This window comes from Eucalyptus grandis, chromosome 6, assembly GCF_016545825.1.
Source record: "Eucalyptus grandis isolate ANBG69807.140 chromosome 6, ASM1654582v1, whole genome shotgun sequence".
Lineage (NCBI taxonomy): Eukaryota > Viridiplantae > Streptophyta > Magnoliopsida > Myrtales > Myrtaceae > Eucalyptus > Eucalyptus grandis.
This window is the reverse complement of record NC_052617.1, coordinates 17,233,834-17,261,273: the sequence shown is the minus strand read 5'-3', so window position 1 is coordinate 17,261,273 and position 27,440 is coordinate 17,233,834. Positions and strand designations below refer to the sequence as shown.

Sequence of the window (27,440 nt, the reverse complement as noted above, 5' to 3'; positions counted from 1 at the left end):
CCAGTGCATGCCTGCACTGGAGATCTCTTGTTTTTTTTTTTTTTTTTTTTCTTTACCCCCATTATTAAATGACAAGCTATAGAGTGGATTCACATAGGACGGCCGGTCTCTCTCCTGGGTTTCGGTATGGACGTTTGGCGCTAATTAGACCTGAATTTGGTCAGGGTTTCATTTCAATCACGCACTTACAGTAAATTTCTGATTCCGATGGAATGTCTATGATAATTCGATACAGTCGCGGTGCCGTAAAAGTTGCCCAATTATCAGACCGTAAAAACAAAAAGGTGCCCCATTTACCAAGTCCCAGCATTTTTCCCACCAAGGGTAAATCCTCAACAACATCTTGTCAAGGGTAGTCTTAAATGGATCATTTCAATGTTGAAGAGCCTTTTTTAAATGAGTTAAAAAATTTAAAGTTTAAAATAGATGAATCTAAATAGATTGAATTTAAAACTCAATTTCTACAAGACTCCTACACAGTCTCTCTCCCACTTCAGCTTTATAAAATTATTTTTAAAATCAAAATTATAATTCTTTTTCTTCCTTCCTCCTTTTTCTTACTATCAACGACCAATTGAGATTGGCAATTTGGCGAGACTCAAGCCTCTCTGATCCGATGAGACTAGAGCTCACAAGCATCAAGCGAGCTCGATCTTGCCAATCTAGAGAGGTGGAGCCTCCCTTGAAGATGGCAGAAGAAGGACAAAAAAAAAATAAATTAAAAGTCAATTTAAAAATATATATGTATATAATTTCAATTTGTTTTCAGATTTTTAGCAAACACCAGAAAATATTCTTTATTTTCTTGAAAAACATTTTCCAAGAAACAATGCATGAAAATATTTTAGCAATACCAATTTAAAAAAACATAAGATATAATATTTCCTAAATTTAGTAAAATAGGTCGAGTTAAATATGAATTGAATACGAGTCAAGAAATTTACATTACGATGAATGGGCTATTATGAAGTAAACGGATTAATTTGGATTGAACCATTTATGACCCGATCAATACTCAATCCGACCCACCCATTTAACAATTTTAAAGAATACTTAGCATCAATCATGGAGATCATTTTGATCAAAGCTAAGTCCAACTGGAGTCCAACTGGTTGAGGATATAGCCATTAATAAAGGCCCTTCAATCAGCAACTTAATCCCGCATCCAGATGGTACAGTTTTGGCTTATTCTAAAGGCTCAGACGGCAAACTCTTTCTTCTGCTTGTAGGAAATCGCCATGTGAATGAGCTAAGGCAATGAGTTAGCGATGGCAGGCACGCTAATTGTAATATCTGCCGCCTGTCGGTATCATATTAAAACATGATATATGGACTTTGCGAAAATCCATACAAAAGGAAGTTAAACAAAATCATGAGCGCAAAATCCCTGCTTCATCGGTACTTAAACAATCTCCGAGCAACATGTCTAAGCACATCAAAGCATTTCATTAAGTCAAACAACATGCCTATTTGTGTAGAACTCAAATAAAGTCTGATATGCAACAACTAAGCTAATACCAAATGATCAAAAAGCCCCTCATCCACTCTGACAGCCCTTTATAGTATGTTTTATCAGGTAGACAAGATGAAGGCTAATCAAGGCCAACGGAACTCCACACGACATGAAACTACTTTGACCTCTGCCTCATCTTTCGGCGCTTCCTCTTAAGCCTCCTCATACGCTTCTTCTTCCACTGGATCGCAAAAGAGTCAGGGGTTAGGGCGAAATAAAGCCAGCTTGAACAAGAAAGTGATCAGTAATCAATTGTTCATTATCGCAGATAATGAAAGCACCATTATCAAAGAAACTATGATAAGCATCTCTGCACACCACAAGTTGAGAACAAGATGAAACAAGTGGCAGTAAGAAGAATTAAACCAATTGCACCATCAATGTAACTACAAAACAACGCTTCGTATTCATGTGCTTTCCGATCTAAATACAAAAAGCTCCATCAGCAAATAAAATTACACTTCCATAGTTTTCCAAAAAGCAAGAAAAATGATCAAGGAATAACACTACAAGCATTGCAATACCAGAACTTGATAGCACAACAACATATATGGGTGCCCATAACGAAAGAGGAACACAGGCCATCCATGAAGCCTGTTCTATGATATCATAATCGGGACACCAACACAAACGGCAAATTGAATACATCTAAAAAAAGGAACGACCTATTACAGAATGCAACCTCTCTATCTATCCCAAAAACAAGGATGAAGAGAATGCCGCGAGTTCACGATCTAGAATCTACTTTTCTTGATTGAAGAATGCCGCAAAGTTTGCAACCAAACGATCATTGGATTACTACATTTTTCTCGCTAAAAAACCCAACAAATTATGCAGGGTAATGAAGGGAAAACGCCCAGAGTGCCAGCTCCAATAACTAGCAGAACAGTCCTCCTCATTCTAAATAAAAGCCGAACAAAATTCAATTGTCTCTGCTAAAACGCAAGTGCGGAAAAAACCCATCCTAATCTCGTCGACACATCGACAATTTCCCCTCCCGCGAGCCGCTCAATCTGGTCAGGCCCTAAGCCACGAACCCTCCTAACGGGTGCATAATAAGACAGCTCCAATCACGAATGGGAACACGCATATACTTCCACTCGACATCTATCGAAGCTACTCGGGACATGCGAAATCAAACGAATGGCAATAACACATTCACATCCTACACACGGAAAAACACCCAACTAGACCGATCGCCGTTTCGGACACTGAGAGATTCGAATTACCTTGGCCCTCATTCTGATCTCAGCTTCGCTTTCTCTGTCTCTCTTCTCTTCTCTTCTTCGACCGCGACGTCAAATCTCCGCAACGCAAACGATACTGGGATGGCGGAGTTTCAGTTCTTATATATGACCTCGCGACGCGGAAACCCTAGCTCTATGGAGGGCCTTTCACTGGGCCCTCATATGGTGGGCCCCCTAAAGGGCCCACTTCAATGGGCTTCAAAACAGGCCTATCCACTGGGCTCGCACGACCCATTTGTTCCCCTGTCCTGATGAAAATTTCTTCCCATCGCGCGTTTTTCGCCGAAGCGTAAACTCGACGAAATATGAACGTGGCGATGTCCACGTTTTCAAAGCCACCAATCAGAGGATTGGTCTGAAGAAATTTCTCTGATCAGATCGGAGGCAAAGATAATCCCATTCAAAATACGGACCCACGAACCTTGTTAGCGTTAGAGGCAATCGGATAAAGTAATTTTAACGGGAACCCAGAAGTCGAGCGAGCTCATAAATTTTGCTAGATTGGTATGATCTATTTCAATGGATGATGTTTGTGATTCAATAGAACGAGAACTTGCATGAGAAGATACACCGAGACAAACACGCTCTTCCTGGTATTATTAGTATTAGTATTTAGATAATATAGGTATAGAATAGTAATCTCTATTTTCCCTCTGTTTCTTCTGCTGGTCTCCTTTGACCTTGTGCATTATATGGTTGTCGCCAGCATCCGGCTTGGTCGATCCACCGCTAGAAAACTAAGGGCCTGTTTGGCAACTTGTGCATGATCTTGGGATTCGATTTTTTGTTTAAGAATCGGTTTGGGACGAGAATCGCGTTTGGTAAATTTTTTGTTAGGAAACAAATTTGCTCGGAACAATTTTGGACAAGATTTGAGAATCAAAAAAATTTGATTCTCGTCCGAGAATCGGAAAAAAGAATTAAAACGGTAAAACCTTATTCTTCTCTTTTATCATCTCGGTTGCCATTCGCCATCGCCGCCGCTCCGCCATCGCCGCCGCCGTCCCGCCGCTGCCGCCGCCGCCGCCGCCGCCGGTGGCCGCCCGCCGCCGGCCGCCGGTCGGCGAGATCGCCGGGAGGCTCGCCGGGCCAAGGCGAGGTCGCGAGCTCGCATGGGAGGCAAGCCACCTGCGGCGGGCTCGGCCTCGCGGTGGCCGCCGGCCTCGCCCGAAAGGCGGGCGGGCCGACTGCCACCGACAGGCCGGGCAAGCCTCACCGGTGCCGGGCGAGCCTCGCGGCGGGGGCGAGGCTCGGCCTCGCCAGATCGGGCGAGGTCGAGCCTCGCCGGTGGCCGGGCGAGCCTCGCCCGCTAGCCGTGAGGCTCGCCCAGCCATCGGCGAGGCTCGCCCGGCCCGCCGTGTGGGCGGCCTCGCCGAGGCCGGGCGAGGCCGGCCTGCCACGGCGAGGCTCGGCCTCGCCAGATCTGGCGAGGCCGAGCCTCGGCGGGCCTGGGCGAGCCTCGCCGGCCTGCCCGAGGCTCGGCCGACGAAGGCCGACCTCGCCAGAGGGGGCAGGTGGCGCTCCGGTGAGCGTCGCCGGCCCTCGCCTCTGGCCGTGTCCTGGGCGACCGGCCAAATGAAGAAGAAGAAGAATAGGAAAAAGGGGAAAAAAAAAAAGAAAAAGAAAAAAAAAAAAAAAAGGAAAAAAAAGAAAAGTAAAAAAGTAAAGAAATTATTTAAAATTTATTTAAAAATCAAAAGAAATTATTTAAAATTTATTTAAAAATCAAAAAAGAAATTAATTTGGAGCAGAATCAATGTAATACGGTACCAAACGCAATTCTATTCGAGAATAAAAAATTTTGAGCGGTTACCAAACACGTGTTTTTACTCGAATCGGTTAAGGAACGAGAATAAAAAGAATCGATTCTTATCGAATCGCCTCCAGAATGTAATCGTTACACAAACGCCTCTCTAATAAGCCCTCGCCTGCAAGGTAGGTTAGCTAACTCCTAGGTTTCAGATACGGTACAACAGTGTAATTACTCCAAGTGCTACCCATGCATTCGTCACTAGACGATATACATCACGAAGCACAGCGCAGCCCCATTATCTTTTCTTTAGACGGGCGGAAATTATAGTTTAAAACGGGCAAACTGCATGGCTTGCACATGTCTGATTTAACAAACTGGGGAAAACCTAAGTGCTTGCCGTGAAAGCCGACTTCCTTCTGGAACTCGACAAGAAGGTGACCTAACAAAGTCCATCCACCCCAAGCACGCCAAACTTTTTTCTAACTTCATCCTCTGATTTAGCATTATACTAAGTTGGAGCCCCTGCATGGCCTTTCCCTATTTATACGCTCCAAAAACTCCCCCTTGTCTCCCGCATCCCTCCCATCCGAAGCCCCGATCAATCCGGCACGCTCGCATATACTCTCGTAATCGAAAGAAGCAGCATCGATGGCTTCCGCACGCGGCTTCTTCTTCACGGCCTTCGTTCTGGCGCTCGTGGCTGTCCTAGCAACCGACCGAATGGGTCGGTGTGAAGCGGCTCGCAATCTGCTACAGCTGCCGAACATTCCGAACTTGCCAACAATCCCGGGGACGACGCCGCTCCCCACGATCCCAGGACTCCCCACCACAAACCCGACCATCCCGACACTCCCATCAGTCCCACCACTCCCGTCGATCCCGACCATCCCTACGATCCCGACCATCCCCTCCATCCCTTTCCTCTCTCCACCACCCTCGACCTCTTCCACTAGCCCTTGAAGTATACAAGCCCCATTTGAATATGATATAGACGTTGCCCCCGCGACTTCGAGGGGCTAAATATTACGCGAGTGCGTGTGTTCCATTCAGTGTGACGATGTATTGGAGATCTATAAGTTGTAGCTTAGCTAGGCCTAGCCTTTGTGATGAGTCGGTGAGGCTATGATGCCTCGCTTGTGTGTCTTGGATGTGGTCTCTCCGCTGGAGGACTTAGGTATGCATACTTTTTTAATCCCTACACGGGTGATTGGATGCTATGTAATCCACTCATGTTCCTACGTTATCCGGTATTGATCTATTTTGTATGGTATTATCTCCTTACTTGTTTTATTATGATTCGATCTTTTTGGAATGTATTGTTTTATGCATTCATATTCGGTCCACGTGATTGCAAGGAAATTTATCAATTTCTTAAATAATAATGATACTACATCTACGAAGTAACATTGGAAATGGCAAAACCATTTTGGAGCTCACAAAAGGGAAATAGATAAATTAATTTCAAAAGAACACTTTTAATTCGGAAATGAAATTGATGGTTATGATTGTTCGTGAATCGTTAATAAAGTTACCGTAAAATATCTATAGTCAAAGCTCTACTTCGCAAAGTTAAAAAAGAGCAATTGACAAAAGCCCAGGCCCCAAAAAAAGAGGAAACCAGGTATCCCCCTTACATCGTTCGTGGCTTGGAAGGGCTTGGTAGTTGGTAGGATTTCATGGCGCATCATCCAAATCGACCTGCCGAGCCTGCTGGGAACAATACAAAAAATCCAAATCTATCGGCTTGACTAAACCTTACGAGATTATCACTGTGAATTTCAATAAATTCTTTGGGCATTGCCACTCCAAACCTACTCTTACTCAACCGGAGTGATCGATTTACCTCACTCAACTCATACAATTGTATTGAACGAGAATCTTTGATACCGTCAACTTAAATTACATGTTTGGATATTAAGTATATATGCTTGCATATTAGAGAGAGAGCAAGTAAAATATGAACTAATATTTGCAAAAAAAGAATAGATCTTCTAGGCCTATTACTCCTCAATTCACTTTGTTCCAATTAGGATGAAATCTATGCTGACGAAAATTGCACAAAATCAATGACCTGAACCAAGCCCAGCTCATCTCTGTCTTTCACAAGGCCAGGAGAATTTTGACATGGAGAGAAACACGAGCATGACGACCCGACCCGATGCACGGGCTCCATCAAAAAGTGAGGAGACGATGATAAGGCCGGGTCCGATTACACTGACCCGGCCCGATCCATGTCCGATCGCTCCTCCTCCGAGATTGGGGGTCGATCGAATTCGAACTTGGAAATCAACTGAAACCGAGAGAGGTTGTAGCGTCTCCTCTCTCTTTCCTTGGCCGCCACCTGCAATGGCGGGGACGGGCAAGTATTCCTGCGAGACCGCAAGCCAAACCCTAGAATGGATCAACGCCATCGTCCGCTTCATCAAACCATACGCCTTCCTCATGAACGCTCACGTCGTCAATTTCTTCACGGTTCGTGGATCTCAGCTCAACTCCCCGCTTCCTCTTCCGCTTCGCTTCCTTTACCAGCACCGCCGTAATCTGCATCCCTCGTTAGCTTCCGCATTGCTCGCATGCTGCTGCACGATCGTCCCGATTCGGTTCTGAATTTCGCTCATATCTCAGGATAGTTTATGGGAAGCAGTCGATAAGGAGTGGATGGATTGCTTGCGTGCGGAGCCTGTGGAAAACCTTATCCTGTTTCCTTGCGGAGAAGTCCAGGTGCGCTTCTTTTATTCCTCCGACGCATGGTCGCGCGTTGCGTGCATCTGCTGCTGAAGTTGATCTCGGAAGGTCCGAGAGAGATTACTGGCTTATCTCGAAGGAGGAGGATTCCGCATTCTCGTGCTACTACTGTTCTCAGCTCGTAGAGTAACTAGGTCGCAGACTGCGTGCAGTCTGGTTCTGATGGTTTCTTCGTAATCGTCTTGCTGCTAGGATCACTGGCCTGCTTCGCTCAAGAATTTCCTACGCGACCTCAGGTCTCTCGTTTTTCCTCGAGAGCAGGTGGACTTGCAGAAGGTAAAAATCTTTGGTCCTCGTCGAAGTTCGACGTTTGTCTACAGACAGTCGATACAAATCTATTGATCCAAATGTCGATGTAACATCCGAGTATTCTCGTCAGCTCGTTTCTTCAATTATATTGATGCTGTATACCATTTCATTTCTCCATAGCATTATAAGCTAGTACGTTTTATTTTCTATTCTTGTCTGTAAAGCATTCAGAAATAGACAACTACCATAGCAACTTATTATGTGTAGAAACCAGTATACAGGTCTTTTCATTACTGGCCTCAGAAGTAGTGTCAGCCAAGAATCTCATATGTCATGAAAAACTATTTGGAGAGTGCTTCTTTGATTCATATTTAGCTTGACTTAGCTTATTCTCCTCCTGTTGATTTCATTTTTAGCATTGTTCATATCCATTAACCTTGAATTTTCTGTCAGTTTTCCCTATTTGAATTTATTACCCTCTTTTTCCTCGGATTTAGTTCTGAAACAGGTGCTCATGACATTCATATTATTTCTTTTGTTGCAGATTTTCCCCGGTTTGACTGTAGCTTCACTTGGTAGTGTTCTCGCCCAAGGCATGAATGTTAAAAAGAAACATGAAGTAGGCTGTTTCCCTAATTTCTGTTACATTTAGTACAATGCTTTCTACAATTCCTTTTCATTTTTCCGGTCACTGCTCTATCCAGATTCGATGTAATTTTCTGTGACCACCTTTCTTGTGTGTGCTTGTGACAGTGGTAATTCCTTTTTGTTCGAAACTTCTAGGGGGTTCCTTTTGATATCGCCTTTCCTTTTTCTTTTCTTTTTTGAAATCGTGAATTGAGCTGGCAATTTTAACATAGGTTGTTGAATTTGATGTTCATATCTTTAATTGTAAATTTCTTGCAAAATCAGGTCAAATTCTGTCTGCTATTACAAGTTTCATTGCAAAGAGGGTGGGAGCTCAAACAGTCGTCGACGTCGGTGCTGGTCAAGTATATTTTTTCTTTTCAAGAGATGTTTTTCTTGTTTTGGAGTCCCTGTAATAAATGTTCACTCATGGCAAAAGATATGATTGAGATTACTTTATGTGTTCATCTGACCAAATCTTCAATCCGGAGAAAAGCTATTTCTATTTTGTAATTGTGCAAACTTTCTGTGCTTCATATCCATTTGACTAGATTTTCTTTTTAACCGCTTTGGCTTTGACAAGTTTGCTCTAAGTGCCTCCAAAATGTTTTCCCAGGGTTATCTTGCACAAGTACTTTCATTTCAATATCAGCACTCAGTAGTTGCAATTGATGCTTGTTCTCATCACGGGAGTGTTACAAATGCACGAGCAGAAAGAATTAAGAAGCATTATGCTGCTCAAATACGTAGATCTGGGTATGGTCAAATCTCTTTCTATTGAATCTTTCTTCCGAGGCACATTTCCTGACTTAATTGATAAAATTTGTCTTCTAAATTTCATACATTCAAAATGACCGGAGTATTATGTTCATGCAAGCATTTGGATATGTTGTTTCTAAAGAATCTGGCAGTGTGTAGTCCATTCTTTCTAGCTTTTGCTTTCTTGCTACTCGAAAAGTTAAAATGATATTCCTGCAATTGGCAGTCTCTCCCATTTCTTGTTGTTATGCTTCTTTGAAGATTGAAATGATGGCAAGCAGTTGCAACTTATAAGATTATCAGAGTTGCTATTTACTAAATAGTGCCTTGCATTCACCTTTATTATTATTTGTTGCCTAGCAAATTACCTCTCAAAATCTTTGACTTATTTTTTTCTGTTAGATCAGTGAACACGAGTTTACTTGTGCCTAAGACAGTAACGTGCCGGGTTTTGTCGACCGACATGTTGAAAGCCTTAAGTGACATGTTTATCCATGAAGATGGACAAACAAATTTGATAGGGAGGACAATGAAGAATTATGTATGAAAATAGACTCCTCATATGGCAGAGGGAAGGAAGATTCCTTGGTTCTTGCTGGTCTTCATGCATGTGGGGATCTTTCAGTGACAATGCTCAAGTGAGTCCTACATCAATTCTGGGTGAAACTTTGTGTAATGCTCATACCTCATATACGCTGTGCGGTGAAGTTGCAATATCCCTATCCATGAAAAGATTAGATTGTGAATGGCTTTGATTTTATGGGATCTTTTGTTTCTCAGTGATTAGTATACAGTAGCAGTAGAGACCCTTGCTGTGTGCGGGACATATTTTTCTTTTTGGTTGAATTGATGAATTAATTTTCCAGTAGAGATATATAATTGGGCCATGTGCAACTTTAAGAGATGCCTTCTTGTTTTTCCTTGTTTATTGGTAATCTTTTTTGATTAGTCATTTATTGATAGTTTATATATTTTTTTAAAGAGTTTATTTTGTTAAGAACAGTATTGGAATGTATATGTTTGGTTTTCCTTCGCTTTTGTATTACGGAGAGCTAAGTGTGGTGAAATACTTCCTCCATCATGTTTGATAAGAACAATATCACTATTGTTCTCATTCGTAACCTGCAGAGTTTTGTCTTTTAAATAATCACTCAGTATTTGTAGCAAATGATCTCATTTACTATTAGTTTTTGTTAGATATTTATCTTTCAATTATGAATGTACTTCTTTTTCCAGTTGATAAGCAATGTTTCATATCATCTCATTAATGATAGGGTGCAAATTTGTAACATTGTATATTGGTCATGTGTTCTCATGGTAACTAAATGCATGATCTTCTCCGGTAGAGGCAATCAAGCGTTAATGTGTGCTCGGATTTTATTAATAAAAAGAATAATGCTTGGGTCTTAGGCAGTAAAGGTGTACATGGAGTTCCAGGGAACTACAATTATAGATGCCAGAGTTTCTTATCTCACCATCTATTTTGCATCATATGACATGTTTCCCTGGGACTCTTAAGCGACTCTGACTCAATTTTGCTTCTCTGTTTTTTTTTTTTTCTTTTCCAATTACATAATAAATGTCTTTTGTAATTGACTCAGGAACTTTGTGGAGTGTGTGGAAGTTAAAGCAGTTGTTAGCATTGGCTGTTGTTATAACTTATTGTCTGAGGAGGGTGTTGACAATGCTGGCATGCAGTGCGGCTTCCCCATGAGCAATGGTGTTAAATCTGAGGGCTTTTCACTTGGCAAATGTGCACGTGATCTTGCTTGTCAGGTGATTTCTGTTTCTGTTTTTATTTTCAATAATTCAATAATTTATTGACAAAACACAAAAGTGGGGGAGCAACCTGCTACATGCTCAGCAACGGTGCTATAGCCTACAAAATTCAGTCCTCAAAACCCCAATTACAGCACAACGAACTATGTTTATCTGAAGACAGCTTGCTTCTAATGTTGAACAATTGCCATGCCTTTCCCTAACCAATCTCTTGATCAGGGAAGAATTGAACTAGGTTGCATAGTAGAAGTAATATGCATGCAGCAATTCCTAGCATGCCATATACAGTCAAAGAAGGCACAGGAGAAGAGTTGAAACGGAAGTTGAGGGAAGGCATTCCCTTGAAAAGCTGAGGCAGCCCAAGAAAGTTCCTCATCCCAATCTCCACTAGATCTAGGAATCAATTGAAGCTGCAGATTTTTTGTTTTATTCTTTTCTTCTATAACCAGTTCTTACTTCATGGAAGAGGACATGTTTAAGAGTTTGTTTTTTTTTTTGTTGAGTAGTTCACTTCTGAAAGCACCAAAAAAAAAAAAAAAAAAAGAGAATGTAGAAACTGGTTGGCATCAACAGGGATAAGGAGAGTTTGAAATCTCTTTCATTTTGAGTTTTACACACGTCTTTTTTTGGGAGGTCTACAGCACATAATGTACAAAACTTAATAGCATACCACTTATATGAATAGTTCATAATGCAGCATCTCTTCCAAGACCCGGACCTTTTATCGTGACTTCTACTCATTGCATATCTTGATCTACTACCGTCCAAATAGCATTTCCTGCTGCAGTTTGACCAGAAAGTAACCATTTTTTTAAACTTTCTTTTTAGGTTTAGTGATTTTCTGTGGTATGCATAGGAAGCACCAAAGATCAGGACTTCTGCTTAGATGGATTGTCTACACCTTGAGACAAAATGTTATTTTGAACTAGAATATTAAACGCATAGCAGTGGTTTGACAGTACCACCCCCAGAATTAGTTTCTTCTGTTGAAAACCCAGCAGTTGATTGTCCACTGGAGATACTTACAGAAATTGACTTCTCTGTCTGTGCCAAGAATACTTATATTTCTGGTGCAAAAATGTATATGGGGCTTCTTGAACTGCACTCCAGTACACTGGGAAAGCTGTTTGTCTTTATTTCTTTGACTTCCTAGGGATCGGGGTGAAAAGAGAAAAACGACAGTTTTAAGTTGGGATAAAATGATTAAGATGTATATTGTATTGGATGTAACTTTCTTTTTCCCTTAGCTATGATCTCCTGCTAGTGATCGATGTGTACTAGGCTTGCACCCCTTTATTTACTCTTTGATGATTTTTCTGTTCATTTGGCCATACTTATTTATCTTTGAGGTAACTCTTTCAGAGTGCGGAGAGATGGAGAAGCCTCGAAAAAGATGATGCTGGTCACAACTTTGAGTTGCATTCATTTCGTGCTGCTTTTCAGATGGTAAATCACGACAAGAATTCTCACAGCTTTGTTTTGTTAGATATCAAAGTTTTTTTTTTGCAACTGTCAACTGCTTATGCCTATTGATCAGAATGCTGTTCAGTCAGATGGGTTTTTCTTGTATTTTTTTCCCTCCTTTCTGGATGTATGTCAGTGATTATCCCCTGAGACTTCTCTAATATACTGGTGGACTTGCTTGTGCAGAAAATTAGACTCCTAAGATTTTTAGGTTAATTCGAAGAAAATAGAAGAGATTTTAATGCAAAACCAGATAGTGTTCATAGAGAAAAGATCTACTAAAATCAACATCCACATGATGGGTTGCCTTTCTTAATAGAAGAATAAAAGAATAAAATGTAAGTAGCGTTATTGTTTGAATTGAACCTAGCTGTCATCATGGTTTCTTTCATGATGGGCTGCAATTCCTTATATCTTTTAACCTTGCTAGAAGTTGGAGTCCTATCATGGATAGTATTCTGTTTCTTTGAGGAAGACCGAATATTCTATGGCCATTCAAAATTTTAGCAGTATTAACTTATTTTCAAGCATCAATTCCATCTTTCGAATTTTCACTACACGGGGCATGACTCCACTGGGCCGCTGGTGTGCTGCTCATCTTTGAACAAATATGTGCCTGTTTGTTTTGGCTTTTTTGAAGAAAACAGTACTTGTTGACTCTCCTGCCAAAACTAAGTGTATTATCTTGATTTTAAAATAATAATGGAATAAATTCTATATGATTCTATATGTCAATATTAGCATCAATTTTACTTTCAGTGTTAAGTCCATATTTCTAATTTTCACTGGACAAGGCATCAGACCACAGGGCCATTTGTGTGCTGCTCATCTTTGATTATCAGCTTGTTTTGTTTGGGCTTCTTTGGAGAAAAAAGTACTTGTTGACTATCCCACCAAAATTAAAAGTAGTATGTGAATTTTAAAAATTAATGAAATAAATATGATTCTATATGCCAAAATTTGCACATTTTGAAAAGTTTCAGGCATGTCACAAGTAAATAACTTGCTCCCAAAGTTGCATGAATGGGTGAAAATTTGTACTGTTGACCTTCTATAGGATGAGGAGAGTGTATGTCCTAGTTCGGAGTGTTCAGACGTGTGCTAACTTGCAAATTTAATTGATGACATAGGATTTTAATCCAGAGTCAATCAGGTTGCTTCCATGTTTTTGGATCCTTCAGATTGAAAATTTGGGTGTGATACTGGACGAATGGCTTTGAAAAATGATCTCTGTCTGCTACCAACCAAAAAACAATAGCCCTTTGCAAGCATGTGTTACTTACATGTAGTTCATCTTAAATTGCTTGGCTGGAGACATACAAATTTAATTCTTTTCAAGTTTTTTTGTGTTTTTGCTTGGCCTATCAATACAACTGTTCTTGTTATACCTACTGAAGGTTCTTTCCAAGTATTATCCGGAGGTATTGAAAACAAGTCCCTCAATTGGGCGCCATGGGAAGGCCTTGCGCCGTCAACAGCGGAGGAGGATCCTAGAGTCTTCAGTGAATTCAAGTGTGCAATCACAGAGAGATTGTGAAGGTGGCCCTCTTGTTAGATAAATTGAAGCAGAGACAGGTTCATAATGAATCACATTGTGTAGAACCAAAAAATGCTTAGACTAATACAATGGAACTGTACTGCAGTAGTTTGTGATGGATTATTAGTCAAATTATCTCAAGACTCACATTTAGTAATTTAATTATGCTGCAGGCGGCAAATCAGGCTTGGTGTTGGCCAAACTTGCTGTGCAAAGTGGTGCTAGATGTGAGGACACTTTTTTTGGAGACAAATGTCTGCATTTTGAGAAGTTTAACTTGTCTGGATTACATCGCCTTGGGCTCAAGCCTCTGCAGGGCATAAATTTTCAAACGATATGGAAAGAAGCTGAGCCATTTGCTGTATGCTACTCATCTTGACTTTGTCTTTAAATGCATAAGTTTCTTCCTTTTTGGTTGTCTGGGAAAGTAAGGAAATGGAAACACACACTAAAAACCTAAAAATGGCATTTGCTTCAACGCTTATATCTATGGTTTATGAACTTCCAGGTATTGTCAGTTTATGCGGTGTACAGTTATCTTACAGATATAGAAAGGAGTGCAATGGCTGTTTTTATGCGATTATACATCCCAGTGTGTGTAAAAATGTTGGAAGAGTTTGCAGATGTGGTGTTCTTAATGTCTTATTATGTAGATTAAAATTTAACAAAAATTAATCTTAATGTAGACAACCTTCCCTTGTGACATTTGAGCCTAAGATGGACTTGTGCATAGCAATTGGATTGAAGTTTACTGGTCAGAAACAATGCGTCGTTTAGCAGAACTGCCAATTGCTTTGATACTGACTTAATTTATCTGAAGGAATAGACAAGTGTCTTAAGAGAAGGGAAATAGTTTGGTATTTACTTGAAGCACATAAATAAGCTGGCTAGTGCTAATTAACCTTTTCCATTCTAAGCAGGAACTTATAGGACCTTATTGGTCTCTGCGAGCTTCTCTAGGAGCTGTCCTGGAAACTCTCATTTTGCTCGATAGATTGTTGTTCCTTCAAGAGAAAGGGAGTTCCTTGGAAGCTTTCATGTTGCCTGCTTTTGATCCTTCTTTATCCCCGAGGAATTTAGCTATAGTGGCTGTAAAGATTTGAGACGAGCCTGGACTTTTGTTTTAACAGGTCTCTCTCTCTCCCCCCTTCTCCTTAGCACTATCCGTGCAAGCATCCAGATGAGCAGGCTCATTTTTGTTTGGCATTTCTTGCTCTTCTATTTTTCTCTGTGGGGATGGACAATATCAGAGCAGCACTGTAATAATAGGGTTGTGGTTCCTTCTCTCACATGCCATATTTAATCGGTTGTACATTCAAAATCTTTTATGTTATATCTGCAATCAGCGATTGCTTGTTATGTGCTCTATCTACTTGTCTTGCCTATTAGTCGCACACATTTTCCCAAGGACCATCTTGAGATCTGCTTCTTGGTTGCAAAATTGGGATTTCTACATGTTTCGATTGGAGAACTTGTGTTTCTTAGTTTGGTGGTTCAGATTTCTCTTACGTATGTAGGGAACTATCTTTTCTCTGAAATCCATGCGTATGGATCTGAGTTATCCTCAGGTAGAAGCGATTGCATAATTTATCCTATAGTCACTGAAGTCTGACGCTTATGGTTTGCTGTGGTGGCAAGTTATATGCCACTTGGCCGAAAGGAAGTCATTAAATAATGGCCCTTTATTGTGTCATGATGATGATATAACTAAATGACTGGAGATCAAGCATCAGATGGGCACTGCTTCTTATAATTATCTTTTCCTGTCTCATTGACCAATGATTACCTTGGACCTATTTCCTCTTGCGAGCTATGAAGCGAATACCCTGATTAACGTTTAACTGGATAGGGACAACGTCTTTGTCAGTTAGATTGCTGTAGCAGCAAGGTATACCATTGGGGTGTGCCTTCATATGTTTGACTTTTGACTAGATTCAATCCCAGTTCGTGCGTACTGGAAAGTTGATGCGAACATGTATTTTGTCAATTCTGAATTTCCCTCAATCATAGCTACGCCTATGCCCTTGAAGGTCTCCTCGAAATGTCTAATTGAGCCCCTCGTGCGAGGGGGACGGATTTGTCTGCACTCCATCCTTTACCTGCTTTGCTTTGACCCATTCTTAGAATTCGTGCGACTTCAGAGGGAAAGGAAGGGATTATATTATCTCTTGACATGAGCAATGACTATATTGACGGAAAGTTCAAACTATTCCCATCCTAAAATTTAGATACTCTAATCATTCATAGATTCTCCTAGGGACCATTCTATCTTAGGGGGCTAGTTTTGATGCCTTCTTCTTGACTTTTTAACCCATGGTGATGCAAAACGGACCGTATCGGTTCGGTATCAACGTTTTTTGAACTGCTTGCGTTTTCAAGACGTAATTTGTGGAGACGTGCTGACGATGACACCCTGATTCCAGCTTTTCCCTGACGCTGTCGAGAATTTCTTGCTTGATGATACCCAGGTAAATTGTGGTACATAATTTTGCACGATTACAAGATTCTTTTTTTCTTTTTCCTTTTTTTGGTGGAAAGTGATTTCTTTGACCCGGAGCTTCGTGGATGCTAATTATGCAAAGTTCAACAGACTTTGAATTTACATAGCGACACGTCTCTTTACTCGTTTTGTCCGTTTGTACACCTGCACGTTCCTCCTATTCCTGGTGGGGGCGATCGGGGCTTGGAGCTTTGTGACACGGAGAGTGCCGTCGGGCCTATCATCGTGCGAGTTAAACTCGTTCCGAGTCGGTCCAAGTACAGAGTAGAGGGTGATGACACGAGAACATCCATCCATTTCCAGATTTCACCATCGTCGCCCATGGCCATGCCCACATGCGTGTCTTCGAATGAATTCACCGATGTCCCGATCAAGTTTCCGCAAGGCGCCAACACCTTCTTTTGGAGTCAGGGGATGAGTTCGGAAGGAAATTTAGTATTTGTTTTTTTCTTTTTCCGTATTCAAAGCTCTTCCTTTCCTTTCCTCTGATGTTAGTTGTCTTCTAGAGAAAGATAACTTCATCTGCCGAGGAAGTGGTGCGAATGATGAATTCGGAAGTGGACTATCAGCGTCGGGTCCTTGTCTTCGATGCGGGTCATTCTGTTCTTATCTTGGTCAAAATTTAACATGACGACGGCTTGGAACTCAGTTTGATTGTGATGCAGTGTAAAGACGACGGCTAGACGACGGCTAGACGACGGCTTGTCTTTTATGGCATAGATTCTACCCTTGTCTACGGGCTTCTACCATCTAACAAGTTACCGTTCAGGAGATTGGTTGGATGAAACGAGGATAAGAATCCTACAAAAGAATTGTAAAAAGGCTTGTCCACCGTTCCTTAAGATTCGCGACCGTGCTTGTCCGAAATGAGAGAGTGATTAGCGATTTAGATGGTGAGATCACAAAAAGTGAAAGAAAAATGGAAATCCTGCAAAGAAGAGTTGAAACGCTTTTTTTTTACGAGGGAAATTAGTAAGAAAGTTATAAAACTATTGCATTTGTATCAATTTAGTCTTATTTGAATTTTGTCAATTAAGTCCTAAATATTTTAACAATTTACCAATGTAATCCATTTGGCTAATTTTGATCTGAAATTGTTAATTTGGATACTAGTTATTCTATTGTTACTAAAAAAAATCAAAGAAACCTCAGAAAGGAAGAAAGGGGGGAAGGCGAGGAAGAAACGGATGTAGAAATAGAAACAACTTTTGAAACGAAGGGGACTTAACAGGAACAAGAGGGATCCACTATAGAAGATCCTTCTCTTTTTTCGGAAGAAAAGGAGGATCCGGACAAAATTGATGAAAGGGAAGAGATCCGACTGAATGAAAAGGAAAAAACAAGGGATGAATTCAACTTTTAAGAGACATTCTATAAAGATAGCCAAGTTTATAAAACTTCTTATATGGATAGGAATAAAAAAAGAAGAAGAGAATTCAAAGTTAGAAATATTGTGACACGATTTACATTAATCTAAATAATTTTTTAATATATTTTTGAATTTATTTCTTTTTGCTAGTGGTTGTTTGTTGACCACTAGCCATAAGGGCAAGTGTCAGCAAGGCTCTTCTGCCCAGATCTAGCAAGGTAGATCCTCATCCAGGCTAGGGTGGCCTTGCTCTTGCTAGATCTAGCGAGAAGAGCTCTCATCGGTGCTTGTCTTCACCTAAGCAAGGCTGACTCTCGCTTGTAGCTTACGGCTGTCAACTAGCCATTGGCAAAAAGTAGAGGGAAAAAAAAAAAGTAATGAGTAAGAATGAAAAAATTAGATTCTTTTTTAAAAAAATATCTATGTCAAGGTCGTATTACATAGGATGACAACATCCATATTAACAATTTTCGCCAAAAAAGGCCAGATGGACCACATTAACAAATCGAAAAGATTATGATTATATTGACCAAATTAAAATATTTAAGATTTTTTTGCTAATTTTTCATTTTTTTTTGACAAATATAGATGAAACATAAACAAGTCATCAATGACCGACTCTACGATAATAAGTTTTATGCTTTGTCGTAAAAAAAAAAAAAATTAGATAAGTCACCTTAAACCTGTAACGGGGTAATCGAGAGAATTCATAAATTTCTCATCTGAGTTTCAATAGCAGAGATAGAGCTATTTGGTAAGTCTCAATACGACGTCTCCTCTTGGTAAAATGCAAAGGGCTTGCTAGGGTCAGATTGAGATTAGGATCCCTAATAAATGCAAACCACCTTCCCATCCTTACCGACGCGGTGATGGGGTATTAGTTGAGGGTAGGGGCCCGGCAGGTACAGTAGGACGAAAGGCCGAGATTAGTTGCAGGCGGCAGACGTCTTTCGGGCCATTGACCCGACCGTCCTGCCGCACATGCCGGCCACGAGGACCGAAGATGGAACGGAACTTGGCTGGAACATCCTCATCTTTTTTCACCTCCACATGAAAAGGGGAAGGAGAGGAACCACGACTAGTGGACAAGCCTCGGTCTTTTGCACCAGCCGCCAAACCAGTCAGCACGGTCCTTGACCAGTGACCGGGGGAGTGCCAAGATTCAAGCCTGCAATTATGATGTCGCCCCGGCGTGTGAGCGTGTGGTCACTCCTTTTTTTTTTTTCTTTTTCCAAAGGGGGGGTGGTTCATCATGTGTTGTTTGGCCAATGGCCAGTTCTAGTTCTCTTTCCTCCCGATGTTAGGCATCCAACACAAACTCCATCACTTTCCGCCCATCTCTTTTCCATGCCATATGATCAGGCGCATAATAACCCTAACCCTGTATGCTTCAATAGCTATGCTGGAAAAGTATGGAAGATACACCCTATTTTTGACTCGACGGCCATTCATATATCTTTATATCTGTACTAATCATCACCCGTTTTTAAGTAGACTTGTCAAAATGAATCATTGAGTCATTTCTTAATTGGTAGTTGATGAGCTTAGCTGTTATATGAGTTGATTATATTTATAGGTTATAAGTGGATCATTCAAAATAATATGAGTGTTAAATGATTTTACAACTTACTTGGACCCAATAAACCTTTACTCACTCTCTTTTGTTCAATCTCATGTCGCGTTTACTCAATCCATGCTTTCACTCAATTTGAGTATGAGTTCTTTCAAATTGGGTCAATTATGGGGTGTTTTAGTAATATGGATCGAAATGGGTATATGTCACTAAATTTGTATTACATGAAAATAGGCTAAAACGAGTTAATTGGTTTGGACGATTTTTGACTTGACGTATCCGTTTGATGGGTTTACCTCGGAGCAAATATATCGCCTACTGACAAAACCAAATTGCCCCTCCCAGTCAAAACTCATTTTAGCAATTTACTTGTTCTTTCGTTGGGTGCGGAAGTTTAGGATTTGGGAATGAGCATTATTGAAAAGAAAATTTCTTTGGTAAATAATAGGGACATGGGATAAATATGCGAAGATATAAAATGTTCTTTGAAGGTGAAATTCTAGATCAAGTCTGGTGACCTCGTTGGAGCCTCGTTGGTGGCTAGGTGAGTTGGGCCTCGCCTTGGCTAGGTGAGGCTCTTGATCGAGTGAGACTCAGTGAGGCTCTTTCGATGCAAATGACCCTTTAGAGAAAGAAGAAAAATATAAAAAAAGGAAAAGAGAAAAAAATTAATAAAATTAATAAAAAAAAATTTAAGTCACAAAAAATTGGGGTTGTATCAAATATATTTTTATTTCGAGAATAAAATTTTTATGTAATTGCCAAATACATTTTTTTTTAGAAACTTATCAAGGAAATAGAAATATAAAAAATTATTTCTGAATAAAAATTATTTTCGAAAATAAAAACCTTATCATAAGATGTTAAGAGAGAAAAAGGAAGACATGGGGGCATCCCGGCTTGCCAAACGGTTTAGTTGAGCTTTTTTGACCTCTCTAGAGAAAAGCTGATTTAGCTCAATAAATCACGGAATCTAGCCGCGAGACGGTGCATACTTTTCAATTACACACACACACACACACACACACACACACACACACATATATATATATATATATATCCCAGGTCGTACAGCGATTCTCTTTTTAGTACATACTCTGCCAAACTCACAGTGAGGACCGAAAGGTGAGGTGCTTCACTGTAGAGTCTTCCCCTGCCTTAACTACACACGTTATCCCGAAGAAGACGGTTTCTCACACAAGCGACCACGTTATTCCAAGTCTATCTGCTTCTTCTGATCTCAGTTTGGAAAAGTTACAGTCCAACAGGCAACCGCGTACGGACATTATCAGATGATTGGATCTGGTTCATGCCTCGAGCTTTCCTATTCTACCCAGGATTGGCCCCTTTTTTTTTTCTTTGTTGCAGCAATAATTCCCTTTGCAGAAAAGTCAATTTCCACGCTTGAACATTTCTTACTGGGCCTGACCTCAGGCTACTTTTACAATTAATATTCAAAGAGAATTCAATCTAAGCGTACGGGTGCGAGAAAAACTCCTCAGAAAATATGTGTATTGGTCCATCAGTCTCTGCATGTCTAATTGATTATACACCCTTACGAGAGGATTACACTAATTTCGTTCCATCTTTTCACGCCTTCTCTCACCCGAAGGAAGAAGAGAAGGCAAATGAAAAGGAACTCCTCGAATGATCTCTTGTTTTTGATATTGTTTACCCATAGGGGGGGGGGGATTTAAGAGATTGGAAGATTTAAAATTGGTCAAAGGCCTAAGTGGAAGTGATGTTCCTATTCATTGAAGAGGCATCTTCACATCATGGGTCGGGAAACTTGAAAAGCTTTTAATATGTACCTGGATTATATAAATTTATTTCATCCCAATTGTTAAATATCAAGAACCACACATGATTTAATCATTAGAATGAAATGAAAATCACATGTACCGGGTGTATGTAGAAGTTGCCGACTCCAGACATTTTGTAAATTCTCTAATCTTTTTTGTTTTGAATCCAGCTCATCTATGATGTCAATAGAAGAAGCCAACCCATATTTGGGGTGTTGTGGTACACATCAGCAGACCGCCAGTGCCAGCTATTGGCCTTGCCACGTCAAGGGACGCCCAACGCCAAGATCCAATCCCACTCTTCCCTTTCCTTCTATTGCGGGATGATGCCCAGTTTGACCTCCCCCACTATTTATACCCTTTGTTTATGCCCACCGATCATCTCTCCTTATTGCCTTCTCCAACCCCTCTCTCCCTCTCTCTCTCCCTCTCTCTCTCTCTCTCTGTGAGACACAGAAAATGAGCAACATAAGCATGGTGGAGGCAAAGTTGCCACCAGGATTCCGGTTCCACCCGAAAGACGACGAGCTCGTCTGTGATTATCTGATGAAGAAGATGACCCGCTCGGACTCTCTCCTCATGATCGAGGTCGACCTCAACAAGTGCGAACCTTGGGAGATTCCTGGTTAGTTCAGCCATCTCTCTCTCTCTCCCTCTTGCCTTCTCCTTCACCATGCGCACCCGTCTTGACTTTTGCTGTCGTTTATGTCCACCGATTGTTTGTTCCGGGGCAGAGAGGTTCATGCACTTGCTCATGCATGCATCAAAATCAACACATAACTTTTCCCTCATTTGTTTCATCAGGAAGAGTCAATTAGACGTCGGTCTCGCAGTCTTAATACTGTTGTTCTTTGATTGGTGTCATTTAATTCTGTTTGTTCCATTTGGAGAAAGGAAACAAGGTTTAGAGTGGAGTGTAGTGTATTTCTGGGGTGAGGCGATAGCAACTGCACTGGCCATAAATAGACACATTCATTTGGATTCGTATGCGTGCTTGTCCTCAGCTTTGTGGCTCAGAAAGATTTGAACTCCATGATCTCATCTTACCTATTCGGAAGCAAAAGAGACTTACAGCATGGTGATCATTCAGGAATTTATTGTGCACCTGTTTGATGAAGACAAGCACGATAGTTGCTTCTTTGACCATCTTAAGTCCCCATCTTTTCCAGCTGTATATAACATTGCGTTTCTTGCCTGCCCTGCAACCCAAGATGCTTCCACAGAATCTTAACGGGCGTGTGCACAAAAGGCATCTTATGCAGTGGATTCACCACACCACATGTGATAGGTCAAAGTTTAGAAACGGTAAAATCAAAGCATATTTCCTCGGTAACTATTAGGACATAACGACTTTATGAAGTGAAGTCATGAGATCAATTACTGCTCCGCATAACTACAAGTTGTTACATGAATACTTTCTGTACATGTACAGCCTACGATACATATGCCGATGTTGATACTTCGAGAATTGAGTAAAACTTTATTGTCTGATTTTTGGACTGCAATTGTCGCAAAACTTATGTCACTTTCTCATGTCACTGCACATATGTTGATTCATCATTGCCTTGAATAATTTTCTCCCCTAATACTGTCAGTTGCTCGTATACTTTTCTACACTCAAAACCGATGTGCTCTATGTCAAAGCTTAACATCAAATTGATTGAAAGAAATGGGTAAATTGAAAGCGCGGGTCTAACAACTGGTTTGACTGTCTTGGTTTTAGCAAAACATATCATGGTATCATAGATTTAGGCTTGTGAGTATTAGCCGTGTCAGATATGCAGCTTCATATTAAATGATCATCTACTGAAGAGATAATTAAACATTTGTTGCATAGGTTTTGTAAGGTTTTGTCATAATTATGTGAGACTCCTGTTTCTGAAAGGTTTTATCTACTTCCGTTTACCGTCACTCGAGAATTTACAGCACCTTGTCTGATTTCATGTAAAGATACCATACACCACGAGGGACGAGAAACTAAACAATTGTGGACTCGAAAGGACACACGCACATACCCAAGTTAGGAGTATCACACAATATAAGATCGACCATTCCCCAGCACAATTCAAAGCATTTCGCAGTCGTTGCTATTTGGTGACATTGACGCAATTCTTGGCGTCATATTGAACCAAAAAGATGTGATGGCGACCCTGATTACAATGCCAAGAGAACCCCTCTTTCCCCGAAGTCGTATCTCCCCATTGGCTCTATCTCAAATCCGCCACACGTGTTCACCCACTTGAAAATTTTTTAGGGTGCACAAATATTTTTCATTTCCTGCCTACCTAATCAAATAAAGGCTAGGTCACCATCGATGAGCTAGAAACTTTCTTTGTCCTTTTCCGGAAGAATTTTCTTGCCCTCCACTCTCTCCGGTTCACGGTGCCGAAATTTTCTTCCAAGAAAACAGTGAGGTTTTGAAAACTTTTGAGAGCTCCCATAGAAGTTGCGACTTTCAAGTTCAGCTTATTCTTGTCAAAGCTTTAGCCTTGGCATACTAACCACGGTCATCTCCCATAATGACGCATTACGGCACAGACATTGACCCATCACCGGCAATATCATTTAGATCAAATGGGGTCGACCGCGGATGCAGAAACTTGCCATTTTTATACATGATTTGCCTTCTTCTGTAGCCACGTGTTTGCCATGAGTGAACCTTTGTCCAAGCTCATTTGATAGCGACAACCCCAGATTTTTCTTTACCGATTCAATCCATACATTCAATGGTACATATGTTAAAAGTACCGAAACTATGAGGTCGATTTGTACCGTGATGCGTGTAGATTGGTAGTATGGCGTTTGCTTTGCCATAGTATATAGCTGAATGTACTCGTGCCCTTTGGAGTTTTCTTAGCATACACGATATTCTTTCTATTATCAAATCAACTCAATTTTCGGGAAGGAACCGCAACTCTATTACGATATCCTGTACTATAAGATTGAAGAGGTCAAAGAAAAAGTGGAGCGGAAGGAAAAGAAAAAGAAGACAAGCAACCGCTTTGACTAAATAGAAAAGATCTTTCCTCTCTGCTGATCTTTTTGCCCTTTTTTTTTTTGTGTGAGTAGAAACTGCGTGTGTGGGAGGGAAAGAGTGGTACTTCTACAGCCAACGTGACCGGAAATACGCGACTGGGCTCCGAACAAACCGTGCGACGGCAAGTGGGTATTGGAAGGCCACTGGGAAGGACAGAGCAGTGCTTAGGAAGGGCACGCTGGTGGGCATGAGGAAGACTCTGGTGTTTTACCAAGGGAGAGCCCCCAAAGGCAGAAAGACCGACTGGGTGATGCATGAGTTCCGAGTTGAGGGTCCTCACGGCCCTCCAAATATCACCAAGATTTCTTCCCTCAAGGTAACGCCTTTTCTTCCTTTTATATTTTGCAGTTGTGACCTGCTTTTCTAGGTTATATCTTCCATCTTAGACTTTATTTGAGTTCTGGCTTTGTTTTCTAACTTTGAAAAATCAACCATTCATTTCTCAGCCTTATGGGTTTTGCGGGAGTTATGCGCAAGTTGAGATTTTCTAAGCGCAGTTTGTTTAAAGTAAACCTTGACTCTCTCTCTGTTTTTTTTTTTTTTTTTTGGGTCCCCCTTCTTTGGCTCACGCACCGAACCCTAATTTGTCTTTGTATATACTATAGCTAGGATTCGTACGAGAACCTTGGTTATTAGCTGACTTTTAAGATGTTCCTCGTTGATTATTGGTGACCATTGATTATTTTATTAGGCCTGACTAATGATACATCTTAATCTAATTATTCATATACTCGTGTGACTTGACCCTCCATCGGAATTCCAAGGCCATCGCTATCTCCAAAAAAGCATCCCAGCTTTCACATTCAACCCCTTGATCTAAAACTAATTCGTACAATAATTAAACCAACCTGTAAATAATAAGCCACTTGCGTTTATGGTGTGACCTTAATTAGGGGATGAAAAACAATGACCGACGTCCCGTCAACTGCTTCTAATTCGGTTGTGTTAGCAGGCGAAATAGTAGTTTAACCAATCATTAACTCAAGGCCAAATTTTAATATAAAGTCATGATGAAACCATGGAATATCTTCTCGAGATTTGATTGAGTTTTTTTTTTCTCTTCTTTCTCTTTTTTTAAGAAAAATTTCTAATTCTCTTGTCCCTGGTTAACAGGAAGATTGGGTGTTGTGTCGGGTGTTCTTCAAGAGCGTAGAAGTCGCCACCAAACCGAGCACGGGAATAGTCAGTTGCTACGACAACAGAGGCACTTCATCTCTCCCGTCGCTGATGGATTCCTTCATCACCTTCGACCAAGCTCATCCTCAGCCCAACCTTATAAGCAACATCGAGCAAGTGCCCTGCTTCTCCATTTTCTCTCCGAGTCAAGCCAATCCAATCCATGTGGAACCAAGCATGCCCGCCAGGACCATCCTCAACGCGTCCGCATTCGGGGCAATGCCTGACTTCAGTTCCTGTAATAATCTGGACTCCTATGCATGCGACAGGAAGGTGCTAAAGGCCGTCTTGAACCAGCTCACTGAGATGGACTCGCCAAGCTTAGGAGATCAAGGGAGTTCTGAGAGCTTCTTGTCCGAAGTGGCCATGCCCAACAATATGTGGAATCATTTCTGAATTTTGGAGAGGCTTGAAAAGAGAGAGAAAAACAAAAAAGAGTGACCTAATTTGCCTTCAGTCTTCATATTAATCTCGCACCCTTCAAAAAGGATGATTAATGTAAAGTATTAGTTATGCATATTATGATTGATTATCTCCGTTTGGATGTGCATATCTAGGCTGTGGCATCGTTTCATTTGTCGACCTTGGAAGTGTTGTATACTAACTCTTGATTGTAATATAATCTTTGTCAAGTTAGGTGAATTGTGGAAATGTTATTTTCAAAGTTCAATCACGAATTGGGTTATGTTGCTATGTACATACGGGGTATATATTATGATCTCGTTTTTAGGAAACCAACGCTGCTACCAAACTCGTAGAACTTCAAGTAACCACAGTTGAAAGTGCATGTGAACTCTTTGAATGTGTGAACTATAATATATGTTTGAATGATTCAATATGGACCCCATCTAGTCTAGCTATAACTCTCACGACCTAAAATTGAAAAGAGAAGAAGAAGAAGAGAGAGAGAGAGAGTCAAGTTTCTTTAAAGAGACGACGTGGAGGAGCCGCTCTCAACTTTATTTTTACCTTCTCCATTGGCCTAATCTTTGTTTCCTCTTTCTTCTGTTTGACTTTTTCTCTTTGAAAATTCAATGTCAGACACACAAACCTCGACGAATGATTTCACACGAGGCGTGTCATGTCCCCACAGGTTTTGACCTCTTCTTGGGTTAGGCATATGATGCTGTTAGCTTCCCAAGAATTTCACAGTAGAGTGGTTAACGTTAGGAATTCCTTTTTTTTTAGTTATGTCATGCGAATTTGTGCATGGAACCACAATGCCCAGACAAAATCAAATGATTGCAACTCTCAGTTGCACTAGATTTCACCGGGAATAATTACTGTTAAAAGATATTATAACTAAAATAACATTTTTATTTAACAACTCAGATTTTTATAATAATTAATAATGATGTTATAAATTCTCACTTAGCATCAGAGCTAAATGACCCTAAAGGCACGTCTCTCATCTCGTGTCTTTAATCTTTTTCGATAATTACTAATATCCTAGAGATATTTCTAAGAATTATGACTTTAAATCTCCAGTTTACTTAACAATATCAAGGGCGCACGCGCACTCATCATTACAGCGTGTCTTGTGTTACACCTGTCCTACGAAAATAAATGTGAATATCAATCCTCGGAGTGGCTCAATGTTAAAAAAGTCGTCATAACTTTCACTCAGAAATTGATGATCGTGGATTTGATTTCTGCTCTAACGAAGTCATATTTAAGCGGGGTTTATATCGATGTGTTCATGTGCTAGTCCTCCTCAACGTAACCGGCTAATTATGGTCGTGCCCTGCATTATAAAAAAAACTAAAAGGAAATGTGAAATACACCTAGCATTACACGATTTAAATGGGTATTTCTTGAATCGGTGGGGACAACTTCTTAGAAACATAGTTGCGTATTGCTTTTGTCCGTGGGATGCTTCTTGGTTTCTCTTTTGCTCTACAAGATGTGATGTACTTGAACTTCCTAATATTTTATCGCGTACAGTGTTGAAGTTGAAGTATCCTTTTCAAAAGTTGAAGGTCTGCACAAACGCCATCTTAGGCTCCTTTCATTTAACGAAAAATGTGATATTTTTGGAAAATATATTCCAAAAGTTATTTTTGGGAAAAATGATAATGTTTCGTGTTTAGCTATAATCCAAAAATGAGTTCGAAAGAATTTTTCATTATTTGGTAAGAAAAATCTGATTTGATTTTTTTTCTAAATAAAAATACGTTATTCGAGCGCTAATAACTTATGCATAAACAACCGACGACCGGATACGAGACCAAGATCTTTGATCTGACCTAGGCTTGGCCTCAATAGACCTTAGCGCCGAGGACCGAGAGATAGGCTCTTGGGTCCCGATCC

The 27,440-nt window shown here is 40.6% G+C and overlaps 2 protein-coding genes and 1 long non-coding RNA gene across 3 annotated transcripts; 2 read left to right on the top strand and 1 right to left on the bottom strand.

Moving 5' to 3' along the window:
• Window positions 1-1,360: 1,360 nt before the first annotated feature.
• On the bottom strand, window positions 1,361-2,856 carry LOC104448664. Its single transcript, XR_726371.2, has 2 exons — window positions 2,743-2,856; window positions 1,361-1,694 (listed from the first exon to the last, which is right to left on the bottom strand). It is a non-coding gene; the product is annotated as an uncharacterized LOC104448664 (long non-coding RNA).
• Window positions 2,857-6,809: 3,953 nt separating this feature from the next.
• LOC104448663 (methyltransferase-like protein 25) lies at window positions 6,810-15,039 on the top strand. Its single transcript, XM_039315845.1, is given in 13 exon segments — window positions 6,810-6,985; window positions 7,139-7,234; window positions 7,451-7,534; window positions 8,052-8,148; window positions 8,420-8,499; window positions 8,751-8,890; window positions 9,296-9,393; window positions 9,396-9,531; window positions 10,495-10,669; window positions 12,035-12,118; window positions 13,534-13,675; window positions 13,847-14,034; window positions 14,591-15,039. Coding segments are annotated over 13 exon segments (1,632 nt in total). The 5' UTR covers window positions 6,810-6,859; the 3' UTR covers window positions 14,777-15,039.
• A 6,256-nt stretch (window positions 15,040-21,295) lies between these two features.
• On the top strand, window positions 21,296-25,772 carry LOC104448662 (NAC domain-containing protein 21/22). The gene is made up of 3 exons (XM_010062528.3): window positions 21,296-21,542; window positions 23,987-24,270; window positions 25,068-25,772. The coding sequence occupies exons 1-3, from the start codon at window positions 21,377-21,379 to the stop codon at window positions 25,524-25,526; spliced, it is 909 nt and encodes a 302-aa protein (XP_010060830.1). The 5' UTR covers window positions 21,296-21,376; the 3' UTR covers window positions 25,527-25,772.
• Window positions 25,773-27,440: the final 1,668 nt, after the last annotated feature.